Consider the following 20,961-nt stretch of genomic DNA (forward strand, 5'->3'; position numbering starts at 1 on the left):
GGAGCAGTCACCCTCAATGCCAGCTCTGGGACAGCGTCGGCTGGAGTCAGCATAGCCCTTCAGAACTGTCCCGGGTTGGACTAAGATGTCCAAGTCTTTTTTTTTTTTTTTCAATATATGAAATTTATTGTCAAATTGGTTTCCATACAACACCCAGTGCTCATCCCAAAAGGTGCCCTCCTCAATACCCATCACCCACCCTCCCTTCCCTCCCACCCCCCATCAACCCTCAGTTTGTTCTCAGTTTTTAACAGTCTCTTATGCTTTGGCTCTCTCCCACTCTACCTATTTTTTTTTTCCTTCCCCTCCCCCATGGGTTTCTGTTAAGTTTCTCAGGATCCACATAAGAGTGAAAACATATGGTATCTGTCTTTCTCTGTATGGCTTATTTCACTTAGCATCACACTCTCCAGTTCCATCCACGTTGCTACAAAGGGCCATATTTCGTTCTTTCTCATTGCCATGTAGTACTCCATTGTGTATATAAACCACAATTTCTTTATCCATTCATCAGTTGATGGACATTTAGGCTCTTTCCATAATTTGGCTATTGTTGAGAGTGCTGCTATAAACATTGGGGTACAAGTGCCTCTATGCATCAGTACTCCTGTATCCCTTGGGTAAATTCCTAGCAGTGCTATTGCTGGGTCATAGGGTAGGTCTATTTTTAATTTTCTGAGGAACCTCCACACTGTTTTCCAGAGTGGCTGCACCAATTTGCATTCCCACCAACAGTGCAAGAGGGTTCCCGTTTCTCCACATCCTCTCCAGCATCTATAGTCTCCTGATTTGTTCATTTTGGCCACTCTGACTGGCGTGAGGTGATATCTGAGTGCGGTTTTGATTTGTATTTCCCTGATGAGCGATGTTGAGCATCTTTTCATGTGCCTGTTGGCCATCCGGATGTCTTCTTTAGAGAAGTGTCTATTCATGTTTTCTGCCCATTTCTTCACTGGGTTATTTGTCTTTCGGGTGTGGAGTTTGGTGAGCTCTTTATAGATTTTGGATACTAGCCCTTTGTCTGATATGTCGTTTGCAAATATTTTTTCCCATTCCATTGGTTGCCTTTTAGTTTTGTTGGTTGTTTCCTTTGCTGTGCAGAAGCTTTTTATCTTCATAAGGTCCCAGTAATTCATTTTTGCTTTTAATTCCCTTGCCTTTGGGGATGTGTCAAGTAAGAGATTGCTACGGCTGAGGTCAGAGAGGTCTTTTCCTGCTTTCTCCTCTAGGGTTTTGATGGTTTCCTGTCTCACATTCAGGTCCTTTATCCATTTTGAGTTTATTTTTGTGAATGGTGTGAGTAGTGGTCTAGTTTCAACCTTCTGCATGTTGCTGTCCAGTTCTCCCAGCACCATTTGTTAAAGAGATTGTCTTTTTTCCATTGGATGTTCTTTCCTGCTTTGTCAAAGATGAGTTGGCCATACGTTTGTGGGTCTAGTTCTGGGGTTTCTATTCTATTCCATTGGTCTATGTGTCTGTTTTTGTGCCAATGCCATGCTGTCTTGATGATTATAGCTTTGTAGTAGAGGCTAAAGTCTGGGATTGTGATGCCTCGTGCTTTGGTCTTCTTCAAAATTACTTTGGCTATTTGGGGCCTTTTGTGGTTCCATATGAATTTTAGGATTGCTTGTTCTAGTTTCGAGAAGAATGCTGGTGCAATTTTGATTGGGATTGCATTGAATGTGTAGATAGCTTTGGGTAGTATTGACATCTTGACAATATTTATTCTTCCAATCCATGAGCAGGGAATGTCTTTCCATTTCTTTGTATCTTCTTCAATTACCTTCATAAGCTTTCTATAGTTTTCAGCATACAGATCTTTTACATCTTTGGTTAGATTTATTCCTAGGTATTTTATGCTTCTTGGTGCAATTGTGAATGGGATCAGTTTCTTTATTTGTCTTTCTGTTGCTTCATTGTTAGTGTATAAGAATGCAACTGATTTCTGTACATTGATTTTGTATCCTGCAACTTTGCTGAATTCATGTATCAGTTCTAGCAGACTTTTGATGGAGTCTATCGGATTTTCCATGTATAATATCATGTCATCTGCAAAAAGCGAAAGCTTGACTTCATCTTTGCCAATTTTGATGCCTTTGATTTCCTTTTGTTGTCTGATTGCTGATGCTAGAACTTCCAACACTATGTTAAACAACAGCGGTGAGAGTGGGCATCCCTGTCGTGTTCCTGATCTCAGGGAAAAAGCTCTCAGTTTTTCCCCATTGAGGATGATGTTAGCTGTGGGCTCTTCATAAATGGCTTTTATGATGTTTAAGTATGTTCCTTCTATCCCGACTTTCTCAAGGGTTTTTATTAAGAAAGGGTGCTGGATTTTGTCAAAGGCCTTTTCTGCATCAATTGACAGGATCATATGTTTCTTATCTTGTCTTTTATTAATGTGATATATCACGTTGATTGATTTGCGAATGTTGAACCAGCCCTGCAGCCCAGGAATGAATCCCACTTGATCATGGTGAATAATTCTTTTTATATGCTGTTGAATTCGATTTGCTAGTATCTTATTGAGAATCTTTGCATCTATATTCATCAGGGATATTGGCCTGTAGTTCTCTTTTTTTGCTGGGTCTCTGTCTGGTTTAGGAATCAAAGTAATACTGGCTTCATAGAATGAGTCTGGAGGTTTTCCTTCCCTTTCTATTTCTTGGAATAGCTTGAGAAGGATAGGTATTATCTCTGCTTTAAACGTCTGGTAGAACTCCCCTGGGAAGCCATCTGGTCCTGGACTCTTATTTGTTGGGAGATTTTTGATGACTGATTCAATTTCTTCGCTGGTTATGGGTCTGTTCAAGCTTTCTCTTTCCTCCTGATTGAGTTTTGGAAGAGTGTGGGTGTTTAGGAATTTGTCCATTTCTTCCAGGTTGTCCAATTTGATGGCATATAATTTTTCATAGTATTCCCTGATAATTGTTTGTATCTCTGAGGGATTGGTTGTAATCATTCCATTTTCATTCATGATTTTATCTATTTGGGTCATCTCCCTTTTCTTTTTGAGAAGCCTGGCTAGAGGTTTGTCAATTTTGTTTATTTTTTCAAAAAACCAACTCTTGGTTTTGTTGATCTGCTCTACAGTTTTTTTTAGATTCTATATTGTTTATTTCTGCTCTGATCTTTATTTTTGCTGTTCTGCTTCTATTTCCTTTAGGTGTGCTATTAGATTTTGTATTTGGGATTTTTCTTGTTTCTTGAGATAGGTGTGGATGGCAATGTATTTTCCTCTCAGGACTGCCTTCGCTGCATCCCAAAGCGTTTGCATTGTTGTATTTTCATTTTCGTTTGTTTCCATATATTTTTTAGTTTCTTCTCTAATTGCCTGTTTGACCCACTCATTCTTTAGTAGGGTGATGTCCAAGTCTTTATAGTCCCACACTGATCTGTCACTGATGTGTGACATCCTAAGAAAGGGCATGACCTTGAGCAGAGTGGCTGTCTGTACCTGAGGCAATCCCTGGAGAGGCTTGAGAATTGAAGGATGTCTGCAGAGAGCCTTCCTTGAAACTGGAACAAGAACATCATCACTGAAGAGGAATCTGGGCAGCACATCCCAGTGTCCAGAACAAATATATTTTACTTTAGAGTAAAATTTTTTGGGGAAAGGGGGACAAAAGTGAAGCTGAAGGAGAAAAGGGATGGTAAAATTCTGACTGTGTTCCTGTAGTTTTCAAATGGATGATATTGAATAATAAATCAGTATAGTGTTTATATGCCTTTGGATACATATAAAAATTGATGTAAATTTGCTCCTAAAAATGTTAATACTTATAATATGCTGGTAATTGCATTTGTTATAGTGACTTAAAGGTACGATATTAGATCTTAAAGGTATGATATTAGACTTAAAGGTATGATCTTAGATGTCAAGTAAATGTATGAGAGAGTACATTACTTTTCAAAATTAATTTAGGGAGTAGGTAAGAAAAAATGAAGAACACTGGTCATTTTGCAAATAAGAGTACTGAGACTCAGAGATGTTATAAGACTTACACACAGTCATACTAATAATATGAAACCAGACTCATAAAGCCCTTAAAAATTACCTGACCTTTCTTCCTTACCTGGTGGTTGTAAAGACCCATTAATCTACTATTTGTGAATGTACTTCTAAAAGAATAAAGCTCTCATCAAGAGTTTCTTAACCTAGAGAGCCTGGACCCTTCAAAGTGCCAGTGGCAATATGTATATTTGTATACATTTGTAGAGGGAACACTTCTATAGCATTATAGCCACTATAGAGGAGACATAAAAGCGAACCCTACTGTTAAGTTCATACATCTCTAACCCAGCCAATTGCTTTAATTCAAGTTCTTCTCTCTTGAATGTCTTATTTGAGTTTCATGCTTTCTGACCCCCTTGAACTCTCTTGCGTCTTCCCTCATTCAAAGATGGGAAACAGTCTTCATGCAGGGAAACCTCCTTGTATTAAATCTTACTTGTACTAAATCATTCCTGATCTCAACAGGGTGATCTAGTGTATGTTAACTATGCCCGGATTGAAGACTTCTTTAAACTAGAGAGGGACATGAAAATCAATTGCTCTGGGAAGATTGTGATTGCCAGATATGGGAAAATTTTCAGAGGAAATAAGGTAAAAGTCATTTCTTTTTCCTTGTCCCCAAATACAAAAAATTATGTAGTATCTTACATGTGTAGAAACATATCCTTCAAACTTCCTGAGGACTATAATCCTCTCATATTATATAACATGCCTACCTTATGGGGAGGACACATGTACTAGCTTATAGATAAGGGTTTTAATGGGGTCTTTGGAGTTTGGGCCAATGAGGAAGTTCACGGAGAACAGAGCAGATTTTTCCATATTTACAGATTATGCCTCTGGTCTACAAAGAAACATGAATGGGATTTTTTGTTACCATCGTGTCTTTGTTTTAAATATTATCTTTGAAAATATCTACCTAATTAAATTTTAATAGTAATTATTATTATAGGGACTCAGAGAAAACAATTTATACATAACAGTTTTTAAAAATTACTGTCACTTTGACCTGTAAATTTTTTTCCTCTTTTGTAAGAAATTAAATTTCCAAAATATTCCCTTCCATCCATAAAAGATAGAGAAATCTGGCCTGTAGGGTCTACTTGCTTCCTGTGCTTCTAGACTAATGCAAGAAAACAGCAAGTACTTGCTATCTCTATTACGGGCATTTTCCAAATCTGCTGCTGTGGGGGCTGATCTAGCCCTAGAAACCCATTTTTAGAACTTAAAGTAGGAAAAAGCAAGCGCCAGTGCTCTGTGAGATGTCCTTTGTTGCAGGTCTAAATGACAAAGTTTAAGTGTAATTTCAAAAAACCTGATATTATCAAATATTATCAAATCTGGAACAACCAACCTGAAATAAAAAAGATGTTGTGTTTTCCAGGTTAAAAATGCCCAGCTGGCAGGGGCCAAAGGAGTCATTCTGTACTCAGATCCTGCTGATTACTTTGCTCCTGGGGTGAAGTCCTATCCAGATGGTTGGAATCTACCTGGTGGTGGTGTCCAGCGTGGAAATATCTTAAATCTTAATGGAGCAGGGGACCCTCTCACACCTGGTTACCCAGCAAATGGTGAGTGATCAGGCCTTAATCATCACAGGAAACTTAAAAACATTTTAAAGTGATTTTATTAAAGGATTTCAAACAAAGTATGTCTTTTTAAAATTCTCTGTGCATCAAAGAAGTAAGTTAAAGAGTTTCAGACTCTGAAAAGTATTGCCTTAGCTTCCTGATCTCTTATTGGGAACCCCTGGGCCTGATGGGTTTTGGAATCCAGACATTTTCTGATATTTAAAAGTAATGTGATGCATATACCATTGATTGCGTAACACCCAGGAGTCTGGGATGGAATCCAGGAAGCAGACATATAAATACTTTTGCAGCAAAATATATGAATAATCATCCTAAGCAGAGGTAAATAATAAGTGATAAAAATAAATAATATAAATAGCCACATGTCTGCTCTAATTAGATCGGCTGTGAAATGAGTTTGGATCAGATCAGGTTTTGATGCCAAGTAAATTCCCTCTAAATTTATGGCTTTTACAGTTTTTGGATTTCCTAGTTGCTGATAAGGGATAGCAGAAAAGAAGTTTTACAAATCCCCAAAATGGCACATTTAAAATATAGAGTCCTTTAAAGATTTATGAATCTTCTTAGAACATAGTATACTGTCATAGATTTTTTTTTAAAAACAATACATGTTATCCTGTAATAAAATCACATAAATATACCTTAACTTCACTTACTTCTGGTTTTTACTCCCAAGTTAAAAGAAAAAATGCAACCTCTCTTAATTTCTGTTTTACAAAGTTAAACTTATGAACATAAAATGAACTTACCTGGAATATTTCTGTTGCTTATCCTCAAATTTAAATGATAGTATTTTAGGCGAGAAATGTTATCCCTATGGGGCTTGTATTTACTGAATTTCCTTTTGTGCCCTATTCTTTTTTTTTTCTTACCCCTTTAGTTTTACTTTTTATTTCTGGAATAGTTCTAAAATACACAAACATAGAGATAATTATCAACATTTTGTCAATCTTGTTTCATCTCTTTATTCTGCCTTTTTTATTGTTACATAGGACAATTTTTACATAAGTCCCATGTAATGTATCATTACATCATTTTACTCATAAAATGAATATGCTTTTGCAATCACCTTGTTCTTATTAGATAATTTAAAAATTTGGAGAAAAAAATGGAAAAATAACTCCTATTTTTTTAATCTGAGGAAATGACAGAAGGTTTTTATTTTGAAGTAGAGCTCATATGTAATAAAATACACAGATCTTAAGAATTGAGTTCAATGAAAATTTTAAATTGCATATGTCTATGTCACTCAAAATAAGATATAGGACATTCTCGTGACTCCAGAAAGTTCTCTTGTGCTCCTTTCTGGTCAAGCACTTTCTGGTATCTCTCACCATTGATTAATTTGCCTGGTTTTGAACTTCATATACAAGGACTCAGTGTATATTCTTTTGTAGCTCACTGTTCTTATTCAGTATACTGATTTGAGATCTGTCCGTGTTATTGTGTGTCTTAGTAGTTTGTTCTTTTAATTGCTGAGTAGAATTCTGTTGTGCGACTGGGCTACAGATCATTTATTCATGCTGCTGTTGACAGACATCTGTGCTGTGTTCCGTGTTTAGCTGCCCAAATTCAGCTGCTGTGAATAATTTTGTACAGGTCTTCTATGTGAACATATATTTTCCTCCTTTCTTGAGTAAATACCTACGAGTAATTGCTGTGTCCTAATGCACAATTCTGTTTAACCTTACTTTTCCAAAGAGTGATCCAAAGTGACTGTATGATTTTACACGCTTGCACAGAATGTACGAGAGTTTCAGCTGCTCCACATACTCGCTAACGTTTGAAGGTGTCTTTTTATTTTAACAGTTCCAGTAGATGCAATATAAGAATGTGTTTAATGGGATTTACAGAAACACTTTTGAAAGGGACTCGGTTTGTACTGAAGCATGTCCAGCTTCTTTCAGAATATGCTTATAGACGTGGAATCACCGAGGCTGTTGGTCTTCCAAGTATTCCCGTTCATCCAGTTGGATACTACGATGCACAGAAGTTCCTGGAGTAAGTGTGTAAGAAACAAACAGATGGCTCTTTGGATAATTCTCTTTATCGGCAGTCTTTGACTATTGGCAATATTAACATCTGAATATTTCTCCACTGTTCAGAAACACTGAAATTCTGTTAGATGGTAGAACCTACAATTTTATCACCATTTTAAAGAATAGTGGTTATTTTCTGGAATTTACTTTATGTAGTGCTATCCGGTATGTGACAGTCATGAGAATGACTTTCAGTTTCCAGCTGCAGGGGGCATGACTGATCAATGACTCCAGCGACAGTGCTTTGAAATCCACTACCCTGTTTGTGTCAAGGCCATGCTTCCTACTGGTGTTCCCAGTCAATGACTAGTTGCAGCAGGGACACTAAAACAGCCCCATTATTGGGAGGCCCAGGACTCTTCTCATGGGAGACTTTGGCTCAGGATTCCATGACAGGTTTGTCCAACTAGATGCCACCACCCATGACCCTTTTCTTCCTTCCTTTTCTCCTTTACCTCATATGAGACCTGCATTGCAGTCTATTGGCTTTTTCAGCTTTCCCTCACCCCCTTCCCATTTCTCTCACAGGCTTTTCCCCTGATAAATCTCTTACTCATCTAATCCACATATTGTCTAGTACTTGGATGACTTGGAACACCATATTGTGAGATCAATTCCATGTTATCTTTATCTTTATTCCTCTTCCCCTTCTGCTTTCCTGACATTGGAACCCTCTCTCCTTTCCTGCCCTGCTATGTCCCATCTGCAGGTCCTTTGTCCAGCGTCCTTCAGGAGGGAGAGAACATGACTTCTTTGAAAGTAGAATTGTGAGAGAAGCATCTTGCCAGTTAGTACCTTTTCTTATTTGAGTTTAAAGCATTCTTAATCATTTTATTCTAGTCTCTATAAGAAAACTTTTTATGACCTAATACAATGCCCTTCTTATTTATAATTGAGGAGGTTGATATTCGGAGAAGTGGAGGGATCTGTCCCATTTAAGGGCAGTTTAAGGAACAGCACCTTCGTCTCTTTTATTTATAGGCTCTCAGCTTTTACCGTGTGGTTAGAATTCAGGATCCAGGCACAACTTTTGAGGGCACAGCAGACTATGCATTTGTCTAAACATATTTGTAAATCAAGTCAAATATTTGTCATATTTAAAAGATGAAAGTGATTATAACATTACTTGTAGTATTAGAAAACTGTCAATAACACTGATCTTCAAAAATTGCTAAGTAAGTCAGATATGTAGCTATGGCTATGATAGTGCATAGAACCATTAAAACATATGTTGTACAAGAATATTTAATGTTGTGGAAACATGCTTATGCTATACTACTAAGTGAAAATAGCAGAATTATCTATCTAGGTATCTATAGAAATATCTATATATAGATATGCAGATACATAAAGACAGAATAATCTCAATTATGTTATTTTTTTAAAATGAACCTGTATTATCTTTGTAATTAAAAAAAGAATGCATGGAAGAATTAAAAAAAGATCATATGGAATTTATTTGAAGTGTATTTAGCCATGTTTACTATTTGACTGCTCTGATTAACTAGGTCAGCATTGGCTAGGTCCTAAATGTGTATTAGAATTACTTGATCAGAAAAAAATCACAAATGCAGTTTATCTCTAATGTATTCAAGTCAGCTTCTCTGAGACATCTTGTAAATACAATCATCATTAATAACATAATTGCTATGGAAAAGTGGACTTTGCATTAAAAACACCATAATTTAAAAGGAACTTTGGAAATACAATCTGCATGGAAGTAGGAGATGATCTTTATATGTTAAAAGCAATAAGACAGCTCCTATCTCATCTTTCATACTTTCTAAGATATAATGAAATATTCTTCAGGAATTTAGTCTTACATATTTTTTCAAAGAACATATCATTTGTTTATGAATTTCACTGTGAAAATTTACTCCCGATGCACACTTAGGAGTATGCTAGTTTTCCCTGATAGTCAATTCTCAGATGCCCACAAAAGGTTAGCCGTTTAGCATTATGTATTAATTAGAAAAGAATTGCTAACATCATAACATGAAAGTTTCTTCATAAATGTGTGTGAAGACAAGAAGAGATATAAAGTCATATAATGGCCCAAGAACGTTGCGAATTTCAATAAAAAGTTGATGAGATGTGAGGTGCCTGGGTGGCTCAGTCACTTAAGGGTCTGACTTTTGATCTCAGCTCAAGACTTGATCTCAGAGTCGTGAGTTCAAGCCCTGTGTTGGACTCCAGGCTGGATGTGAAGCCTATTAAAAAAAAAAAAAAAAAAAAGGTGAGGGGCTCCTGGGTGGCTCAGTCAGTTGGGCGGCTGACTTTGGCTTGGGTCATGATCTCACGTTCCGTGAGTTCAAGCCCCACATCAGGTTCTGTACTGACAGCCTGGATCCTGCTTCAGATTCTGTGTCTCCCTCTCCCTCTGCCCCTCCCCCATTTGTGCTGTGCCTTTCTCTGTCTTTCAAAAATGAGTAAATGTTAAAAAAGAATTAAAAAAAGAGTTGATGAGATGTGAGTTATAGTAAAGCAAAACCACATTTACTTGGGTGGGAGGGAAAAGGGACACATGTGTTTTTTTCTATTCTTCTTTACATCTCTGTTGAAGGGAATGTGATTATATGGTTTTCATTTGCCTCCCTGAGAAACTACTAGGATTGATACCAGTATTAACAATAATAATGACAATAACAATAATAATAGCATCTATCATGCAGTTATTTGTCAATTTTATCAAAGAATCAACTTTTGGTGTCATGGATTTTCTCTATTTTTTCCTCTTTTCTGTAATTATTTTTGTTACAGTATTTATTGTTCTCTTTCTTATGCTCAATACGAGTTTAGTTTGCCTTCATTGTCCCATTTTTTAAGGTGGAAGACTAGTTTATTGATTGATGTCTTTCTCCTTTTTTTAAAAATTTATTTTAATGTTTATTTATTTTTGAGAGAAAGAGAGACAGAGCATGAATGGTGGAGGGGCAGAGAGAGACAGGGAGACACAGAATCAGAAGCAGGCTCCAGGCTCTGAGCTGTCAGCACAGAGCCTGACACGGGGCTTGAACTCACCAACTGAAGATCATGACTTGAGCTGCAGTCAGACGCTCAACTGACTGAGCCACCCAGGTGCCCCAATGTCTTTCTCCTTTTTAAATGTAGATGTTTACAGCTATACTTTTCCTCCAAGCACTGCTTTAGCTGCATCCCATAGGTTTAGATACCATGTCTGCATTTTCACTTCATCACTAAGTATTTCCTAATTATTCTTGGGATTTTTTCTTTCACCCATTGTGTATTTAGGAGTTAGTTCTTTGATTTCCATATATATTTCCATATATTTCCCAAATTCCCATCTTTAATTGTTAAATTCTTCCTTTTTTGGTTGGATTAATAAACAGATCGTATAATTTATAAAAGGGTTGCATGACTGCAGCCATTTAAATTCATTTAAACTGATTTTATAGCCTAATATATAGTCTATCCTGAAAAAATGTTCCATAGGTGCTTGGGAAGAACATGCATTCAGCTCTTGTCAGATAGCATGTTCTAGATATGCCACATGACATTTCTGGCTTGTCAGCTTCTTCAGCTCCAAGTCTGGGATGGATAAGCCAAAAAATAAACAGAGGAACTCATCTTTGTCTTTTCTTATACCCTGAAGTCCCAGCCTAGGCTTTGAGAGCCTAATGTGTGTTGTATATACTTATGGCCCAGAGAATTTAGTTGTTGTACTTAACCAGAAGAATAGGGTAAAGCTCATCTCCATCTTTCCAGAAGCAGTCTTACTTCTTTTCAAGCTTCTGTCATGGTACCCTAATCCCTTATTCCCCAGCCAGAACAATCACCATGCCTTACACTTGCCCTATACTTCTCTGCATTTGTACCTCTTCATGTCATACTTAGTACCTAGAATGCTCTCCATGTCATCTTCCCATGCCCAGATCTTAACTCATCCTTTAAAATTCAGATAAGTAAAACCTCTAAAAAGTTGTTCATGTTCCCACAAGCTAAATCAAGCTGTCTTTTGTCTATATTCTTTAGAATTTTCTCTACCATTGGTCTTGCTTTGTTTTATATTATTGTTGACTTTATATGTACCTTCTTCTGACTAACTTCTGACTAAACTTTTTGGTGGAAAAAGGTCATGTACATATTTGTGTTCCTTATAACACAAATGTCTTGAGTATAACACAATGTCTTGAACATCGTAGACCGTAAATCTTTGCCAAATGCACACATAAAAAGTAATTTGCTACAGGATATAGATTTTAAATGCCGTGCTGTTTGCATATATTTATTGAACAAGTCCTTTCAGAGACATTTCAACATGTATATTTCCTGAAATTTTTATGGTTTGGAAGTTTAATATTTAACTTTTTAATTTTCTTGGAATTTATTTTTTATTTATAGAGTGAGGGAAGTACCTAAAGAATTTATATTCCTAATAATCTCAGTAACATTTATTGACTAAAACCTCTATTCTCCATAGATCTGTGATATTTCCTGAACTGATACATCAAATTCTTATATTCAGCTTTTATATTCTATTCCAGTCATCTGTTTACTTGTCCTTGCAGAACACTATAATTTCCGCTTTATAGTTTATTATCTTGTGGGAATATGGACTAATCGTTACATTCCTTATGTAATAATATACAATTGGCTATTATTCTTCCTGCTGAAATTACCTTGTTATATTTTTCATGTTTTTATTTTGAAAAGGAAATACATTTACATGGTTCAAAATTCAAAGGGGTATACAGGAAGAGGTTTCCATCTAACCCATTTCCACCTCAAGAACAATTAGTGTTGTTAACTTATAATATATCATTATAGAAATATTTTACATATAATGAAGCATGGTATATTTTTCTTCACTTGTGCTCCACAACTTTTTTTTTAATGTTTATTTTATGGGGGGAAGGGCTGAGAGAGGGAGACAGAGGATCTGAAGTGGACTTTGTGCTAACAGCAGAAAGCCTGATCTGGAGCTCGAAATCATGAACTATGAGATCATGACCTGAGCTGAAGTCAGTTTGTTTAACAGACTGTTTAACAGACTGAGCCACCTAGGTGCCCCTGTGCTCTGCAACTTTTTTACATACTTAGTACTCTGCTGTTTTGACTGATTATGCTTTCTACCAATGTAAAAGGCCCCTTCATATTACTTGATGCTATTTATGTGAAATTTTAATATAAAAAGATAAATTTTATAGTATATTACTTGAAATTATGTTTATTAGCCAAACTCCTCTGTGATATGGGGGGAAAAAAAGGAGAAGGATTTACTCCCTGGTAGAGCATTTTAAAACAGAATATTACTTATAATTAGGCTTCCATGAGAAGATAGTCTAATCAATTGCTTTAGCATTGTGTGTGCACTAGATTCTAGGTCAAGTTGAACTAGTCACATTTCCTCAAATAGGTAGGCAGGGAACAGCACCTGTGTGTAGGCACACAACAAAGAGGGAACTGTAAAGCATGCTCCTTTGCAAAGCCTAGGGTGCATGAAGTTCTATGATGAGAGATAAATTCATAAAAGATAGATTGATATTTTCCACACTCTTCATTTTCTCTTGAACCATGTTCTTCTATTTGCTGCAATTTAGCAAAGGTTTCTGTGCCCAAACCAAGAATAAGTCAATGCTCTTAAAAGAATAAAGGCAGATATGTTGAGATAAAACCACAAGAACTCCTTCATTCCATAAACGCTATCATATTACCTTTCTCAGTCACCTGCTGAGAAATAACCAGGGCTAGTTGCATATACTGGCTACTCTGCTTGAATCTTTCTACCTTAAAAAATTTTTTTAAATGTTTATTTTTGAGAGAGACAGAGCGTGAGTGGGGGAGGGGCAGAGAGAGAGAGAGAGAGAGAGAGAGAAAGAGAGAGAGAGAGAGGGGCACAGAATCTGAAGCAGCCTCCAGGCTCTAAGCTGTCAGCACAGACCCAGATATAGGTCCCAAACCCATGAACCATGAGAACATGACCTGAGCTGAAGTCAGACTCTTAACCAACTGAGCCACCCAGGTGCCTCTCTACTTAAAAAAATAAAAATAAAAATAAAAAAGTTTACAAAAATTTCGTGAAGCTTTTACAGACTGTTGATTGAAGTAAAATCATTTCCTTTGCTCTTTATGAGTGAACATACCTTGTGAAAGATTAACATGTCCATATTTGGGGATATATTTATCAGTAGGAGAAATAACAAAATGGAAAATCCCAGAATTTGACATCAGAGCTCTTTCCTCACAGCATTCCCTGGAGGCATTTTAAACAGACTTTCTATTAGAAACTGGGAACGAAGAGTCTGGATTCTTCCCAAACGTTTGACCCTCAGCTATACCACTTACCAGCTGCATGACTCCAAGCAAGTTACGTATCTCTCTAAGCCTCATGCCCTCATCTCTGAAGTAGGAGGAATAGTAGACTCTACCTCCTAAGAGTCCGAGTAAGGGTTAACTGGCGTATCCCTGACTCCTGAAGCTATCATGAGTAGGCACTCAAAAAAGCAAGCTCATTGACATTTTAACTGATAGCTCCAAAGTTTTTCTTCAGCTGATAATACTTTTTGTGTTCCATAGGAAAATGGGTGGATCAGCACCGCCAGACAGCAGCTGGAAAGGAAGTCTCCAAGTGCCCTACAATGTTGGCCCTGGCTTTATTGGAAACTTTTCTACGCAGTTAAGAGACTATTTTTGTTGTAACTCTCAAGCGAGGAAAACTTTTTTCAAAAAAAAACAAAAACAAAAACAAAAAATACTTAGAGGATGACTGGAAAAGTAAAATATATCTGGTATCAAAAGGGAACAAAGCCACAGGTTGTAGAGGGGAATACACTTACATCATTTATATTGGACAGCTGGACAATGTAATTCTTGCATGTGTACATTTAGAAATCTTTAAAATGATGTAAGAGTTAAAAAAAATTGCAGGTGGCAAAGTGTTAACCAGGATTTTCAGAATGCATTCTTTATTTTTGCATTAGAAAAGTCAAGATGCACGTCCATTCTAACAATAAAGTAACCAGAATATACAATGTGATCGGAACTCTCAGAGGAGCAGTGGAACCAGGTAAATTAATCATTTGCTCAGCAAATATTGATTGAGCAATCCTTCCGGGCCGGGCACTGCTCTGAGCTCTGGGAATGTAAGGTGAACAAAGCACTTCTTGGCCCTAATGGAACTTACAAAAGACACAAAAGACACAAATTGAGGTAATTTTGTATTGGGATACATGTTTGAAGAAGAGTAAACGTGGGGCTAAGTTGGTTAGATGCCCAAGGATAGTAAATGTGAAGCTGTGCATGCTTCAATTAAAGGATCGAGGGAGAAAGGTCAGGGAGGGGTCATTGTGAGGTCTTTTCTCTGGGTTTTCTGGATTTGTTTACCACGTAGTTTGCTTGGGGTAATATTTCATGTTAACTACAAACATCTATGTGAAAGATAACACTATTAGAAGATTAAGGTAACCTTGAATTAATGAATCCTTTATGTAGTCTTATCTTCTATTGAAGTTAATGAGATCTATAGACACATGATTTCCACAGAATTTCAGATACCCTGCAGCTTACTCTATTCTGTAAATAGTCTTACTTCATTGTGTTTCAATTCCTTAAGGATTAGGGTAATATATTTCTGACTAACAGGCATACAGTTAAATCACATATTTTTTGTAGAAGCAGCCAATGCTTTCTTTCAGGGATAAAGAATACTGGTATACTTCCAGAGGGTACTAAATAATATATAACTGGCAATTCATTGAATCTCACTGACTACCTGTTTTGTGCCATCTCTGTATTAGGCATTGGGGATGGAGGGATAAAATGAAGACATAGGCCAGGGATGAGGAGCCATACATTCAAGCGTGGTAAATGCTTTGTCAGATATGGTAGGATTGCTCTGAGAGCTGGAGACTGGGAGCAGTTCTCTCCCCTGTGGAAGCTAGGAAAGGGTCATGGAGAGGTAAAATCGTTGATCTGTGTCTTGAAAACTGAATAGGAGTAGGAAGTGGAGAACGTACTATGAGGCCACTGTGTTCTCTTACTCTGAAAATACTGGAAGCAAAGTGTTAAGTAGTGAAGAGAGGAGTGACAGAGAATTATAAAAAGAGATGGATAGAATAATTCCATATTTACTTATTATTACTTATGTCTCTTTTTACATTTACTTAGAGAGAGAGAGCATGTGCAAGTGAGTGGGGGAGGGGCAGAAAGAGAGAGGGAGAGAGAGAATCCCAAGCAGGCTCCACACCTTCGGTGCAGAATCCATGCAGGTCTTGGACCCACGAACCGTGAGATCATGACATGAGCTGAAATCAAGAGTTGGACACTTAACCAACTGAGTGCCCCAGGTGCCCCGTCAATTACATGTTTATGATTGTTATTGTACATTGTACACTGAGTATACCTTTGCTTGTCCCATCTACTCTCTTTGTCCATCAAAATCAGACCAAAATAGTATATTTACACAAGTCTTCAGGAACCTTGCTCTTTCTTTGAGTCGTGAGTGCTCTGTGTTTAGATGTTCTTGACTCACTTGCAGTTTGCTCTGTTATTGACCTGGAATGACAAATAATTTTGCAATGATGCTTCCTAGACAGATATGTCATTCTTGGAGGTCACCGTGACTCATGGGTGTTTGGAGGCATCGACCCTCAGAGTGGAGCAGCTGTTGTTCATGAAATTGTGAGGAGTTTTGGGACACTGAAAAAAGAAGGTAATGTAAACAACAAGGGAAAAGATCATCCTCTCTGAATCTCAGTTTGGTCCTCTGTAAAGTGTGTAAAATTACCACCTTCTCGTAGGTCTGAGAGAGGTACCAACTGACAGGATACGTGCAAACATCAAGTGCTTGGTAATACCTAGTAGCATAGAACAGCTTTCAGTAACTAGTTGCCATGTTTCTTGTGTGGGTTAGATAATTATATTGTTTACTTATTTTTGCTTATTTATATAATAATGTTTACATTATTGGTATTTATAAAGTTATAATCTGAAATAAGGGAATTACACTGTTAGGGGTGGCTCTTGACAACAAAGAAGGTGGAGACGCATTTCTTCAAACCAAACCAAACCAAAGTTAGGTCATGCGCCAACGTGTCCTGATCAGAGAACTGTGAGCAGAAGTTCCTTCGGCCCTTCTAGCCTCACACAACAGGTCAAGGGCATCAAGTAAGGGAGGGGATTGAAGCTTCCTCTGAGAAGTTTTGGTGTCTGTCTAATAGGATTCTCAGAAGTTTGATGTTTGCATCCCCACATCCTCAGTCTTGGTGTGCTCTCCTAAAACTTAGGTTTAAACTCCTAGCTCCATTGCTTCAGTCCTTTTAGAATCTTCATATGAAAACAAAGATAACACTTAGTTCAAATGATTACTTTTTAAAATAAATCACACATTGAGAGCAGAAAGTCCACTCTCTTTACTGACCCTGCAAACAGGGTGTGGGGGCTCTAATTGTGACCTGTGTTTTTTTAGCAGCAATAACAACCAACAGCAAAACTGTATTAAGTTTGTACGATACTTGTTTTCACAGAGAAAGTGCTTTCACGTATTCTTTGTTTTGAACTCCTAGCAAACAGGGAGAAGTTTACTTAGTTATTTCTGTTCTCATTTCACAAATAAGCTAACCAAGTTTCACAGAATTGAGTGAGTCATCCATGGCTGTATAGCTAGTGTGTGGCAGAGTCAGAGAACCCGGGTTTAAACCCAAATTTCTGGGGCGCCTGGGTGGCTCAGTCAGTTAAGCATTCGACTTCAGCTCAGGTCATGATCTCACAGTCTGTGAGTTTGAGCCCCGCGTCAGGCTCTGTGCTGACAGCTCAGAGCCTGGAGCCTGTTTCAGATTCTGTGTCTCCCTCTCTCTCTGACCCTCCCCCATTCATACTCTGTCAATCCCTGTCTCAAAAATAAATAAACATTAAAAAAAATTTAAAAAAATAAAATAAACTCAAATTTCTGGCTACTAGCCCACAAAACCATGTCTCTCTTTAAAACAAAATATAAAGGGGCTCTATTATTTTTTTCCACAAAACTATTTTATGTTTTAAGAACACAGAATTATGAAGATCTGAATTTACAAAGCTCATAAATTAGGTAGTGTTGAACATGAACACAAAAAATTTTATGATTTTGCAATAAGATTCCCTATGATAAATACAAAACATTGCAGTGACAATGATAGAGTGTGCCAAGAGAGTGCAATGATGAGGAATAATAATTCATAGGAAATTTGAATTATATTGTTAACAAATTGACAAAACACTGGACTCAGCTGTAGGGATACATATTCTTAAGCAGAAATGAACTATTTGCGGAAAAAAATGACACATTTTTGGAGCACGTTTGAAGTGCTGTGTTTGTAAACACGACTCCATTTAATCTTCCTAACAATCAAGGAGTATCTTCATCTCACTTTGCTTTTTCTGGTGTACAGATGAAGAGAGGGAAGCGGAGGAAGCTTGCATAACTTTCCCTCGGTCATTGTGCTAGTAGGTGAAAGAACTGGGATTTGAAATAAGATCTTTCTTTAACTCCAAGGTCAGTGTTTATCACTCCAAGCCATATCACCTCCTTGTTGAGTTATGCTGAATTATTGCAGCAGCCACAGACATCAGTATTGCTAACTGAGCTTCTGTTGACTAATTCTGGCAAAGAATGGAGTGAAATCACACAACCAGCTGACACCGAACAATTGTGTGTATGATGCCATAATGTGGAAGAGTTGTAAGGAATTTTCTTTCGGTTCGATCTGCTCTCAGAGCACAGACCACATCTAGCACTTTCTTCTTTCACTCCAGGCAGCTGCAGAGCACAGATGGCTGCCTGTGTGTATCCAATCATTATAAACTGTTTAGAATATTATGACCTAATGGAATTTTTGGTATGTCTACATCCCCCCCCCCCAACTTTTCAGTGCAAATGTGCTCGTTTGTACTGACAAATCAGCTTTAACATCTCACAAAAGGAAATGATATAAGTAAAAATTCTCACTACAGTTCACATTTTCTAAACAAACAGTGGAATTTTAGTGTTGTTTTGCTGTTGAGTTTTACAGTGTCTTGGATATATAATGCATTTTCCCAGCATTTATGTGTATACACATATATTTTAGGATGGAGACCTAGAAGAACAATTTTGTTTGCAAGCTGGGATGCAGAAGAATTTGGTCTTCTTGGCTCTACTGAGTGGGCAGAGGTTAGTTGATAATTTGCTACAATATAAATTTTCACAACAAAGCAGTTAGGATTTATCAAGGACGCTAAAATAACAAGTGAATTCAGTGAGAACATATTCAAACTTTTTTTTTTTCCAGAAAATCTGAAACAAAATATCCTTGTCCAAAAAGAAAAATCTCTTTGTCATTAAAGAACTGTTTTGTTTGAACTTCTAAAGGTACTTAATGTCAATTGTCAAAGTAATTTAGTTTTCATTTTCTGAGAGTTTTATGGCAAATAAGTAAATTCACTAGAAACCAAACATCAAAATAAGGTTTCACATTTCTATTACCCTTTGCAAATTAACTACTAAAGCTAACCACATTAAAATAACCCCTTGAGCTTATAGAGTAAGCTATACTTTTCAGATTTATGTTCCTTATATCCTAATGACTGACTCTAAATTAAATCATGCTAAAAATGAGGTAGAAAGTCTCACTGCAGAATATTTGATAGGCCCCTTTAAAAGTAAATTTACCTTTATGCAGATGTTATACACACACCAAATGGTCATCACAAATCAGAAACTAGTAACAGACTTGCGAAAAATAAGGAGGAATGAATCCAAGTATTTCACTAAAGAAAGCCAACGAACCATGAGAGAAGAGAGCAAAGAAAGGAACAGGGAAAAACTGCAAAACAGCCATAAAACAAGTAACAAAATGGCAATAAGTTACATCCCATCAATAATTACTTTGAATGTAAATGGACTAAACACTCTGATCTAAAAACAAAGGGTAATGGAATGGATTAAAAAACAAGGCCCATCTACATTCCGCCTAAAAGATACTTATTTTAGACCTCAAGACATATGCAGATAGAAAATGAAGGATGGAGAAACATTTAAACAAATGGATGTGAAAAGAAATCTGGGGTAGTAATACAGTGGACAAAGTAGAGTTTAAAACAAAGACTGTAATAAGAGACAAAGAAGGACAGTATACAATCATAAAAGATACAGTTATAAGAAGATACAACAATTGTAAATATTTATGTGCCCAAAATGAAAGCACCCAAATACATAAAGCAGTTAATAACAAACATAAAGGAACTAATTGATAGGAATACAATGCTAGTAGGGGACACCCCATTTACAGCAGTGGATAGATAATCCAATCAGAAAAGCAAAAAGGAAACAGGGGCTTTGAATGACACACTGGACCATTCTTTTCAAGTGTACATGGAACATTCTCCAGAATAGGTCATATATTAGGCCACAAAACAAGCCTCAACAAATTCCGAAAGATCAAAGTCATACCATGCATCTTTTCTGACCACAATGCTATAAAACTAGAAATCGACCACAAGAAAAAATTTTGTAAAGACCACAAAACATGGAGGTTAAACAACATGCTACTAAACAATGAATAGGTCAACTAAGAAATCAAAGAAGAAATTAAAAAAACACATGGAGACAAATGACAATGAAACGCAATGGTCCAAAATCTTTGGTATGCAGCAAAAGCAGTTCTAAGAGGGAAGTTTATAGCAATATAGGCCTAAATCAAGAAGCAAGAAAAATCTCAAACAAAAGGAGAAAAAGAAGAACAAACAAGAACAAACAAAATCCAAAATCAGTAGAAGGAAGGGAATAATAAAGATTAGAGCAGAAATAAAATAGAAACAAATAATAATAATAATAATAATAATAATAATAATAGAACAGATCAATGAAACCACCAGCTTGTTCTTGAAAAGATCAATAAAGTTGGTAAACCTTTAGCTAGACTCATCAAAAAAAAAAAAAAAAAAAAACCCAACAAAAAAACAAAAAAAACAAAAACAAACAACAAAACAAAAAAAACCCAAAAAACAAAGAAAGAGAGAGGGTACTCAAAATCAGAGATGAAAGAGAAGAAATAAAAACCAACACGACAGAAATACACAAGATTATAAGAGGATATTATGAAAAATTGTATGTGCCAACAAATTGGACAATCTAGAAGAAATGGATAAATTCTTATAAACATATAATTTACCAAAACTGAATCAGGAAGTAATAGAAAATTTGAACAGATCAATTACCAGCAATGAAATTGGATCAGTAATTAAAATATTCCCAACAAACCAAAGTGGAGGACCAGATGGCTTCACAGTTGAATTCTACCAAAAATTTAAAAAAACAAAAACAAAAACAAATACCTATTCTTTT

The 20,961-nt window shown here is 36.6% G+C and overlaps 1 protein-coding gene across 4 annotated transcripts in view; it reads left to right on the forward strand.

Annotated features, from left to right (window-relative positions):
* Positions 1 to 20,961, forward strand: part of FOLH1 (folate hydrolase 1) — a 70,785-nt gene that overhangs the window by 19,529 nt on the left and 30,295 nt on the right. For 3 of the 4 annotated variants that reach the window (XM_078433009.2, XM_060605394.3, XM_078433011.2), the window contains exons 5-11: positions 4,478 to 4,603; positions 5,397 to 5,583; positions 7,512 to 7,605; positions 14,181 to 14,279; positions 14,585 to 14,670; positions 16,195 to 16,314; positions 18,707 to 18,789. In XM_078433009.2, coding sequence (XP_078289135.2) covers positions 4,478 to 4,603; positions 5,397 to 5,583; positions 7,512 to 7,605; positions 14,181 to 14,279; positions 14,585 to 14,670; positions 16,195 to 16,314; positions 18,707 to 18,789 — 795 coding nt within the window. The remainder of the gene's footprint in view (positions 1 to 4,477; positions 4,604 to 5,396; positions 5,584 to 7,511; positions 7,606 to 14,180; positions 14,280 to 14,584; positions 14,671 to 16,194; positions 16,315 to 18,706; positions 18,790 to 20,961) is intronic. The other variant, XM_078433010.2, reaches the window with a different exon arrangement.

Source organism: Panthera onca, chromosome D1, assembly GCF_046562875.1.
Source record: "Panthera onca isolate mPanOnc1 chromosome D1, mPanOnc1 haplotype 2, whole genome shotgun sequence".
In the NCBI taxonomy this organism is placed as follows: domain Eukaryota; kingdom Metazoa; phylum Chordata; class Mammalia; order Carnivora; family Felidae; genus Panthera; species Panthera onca.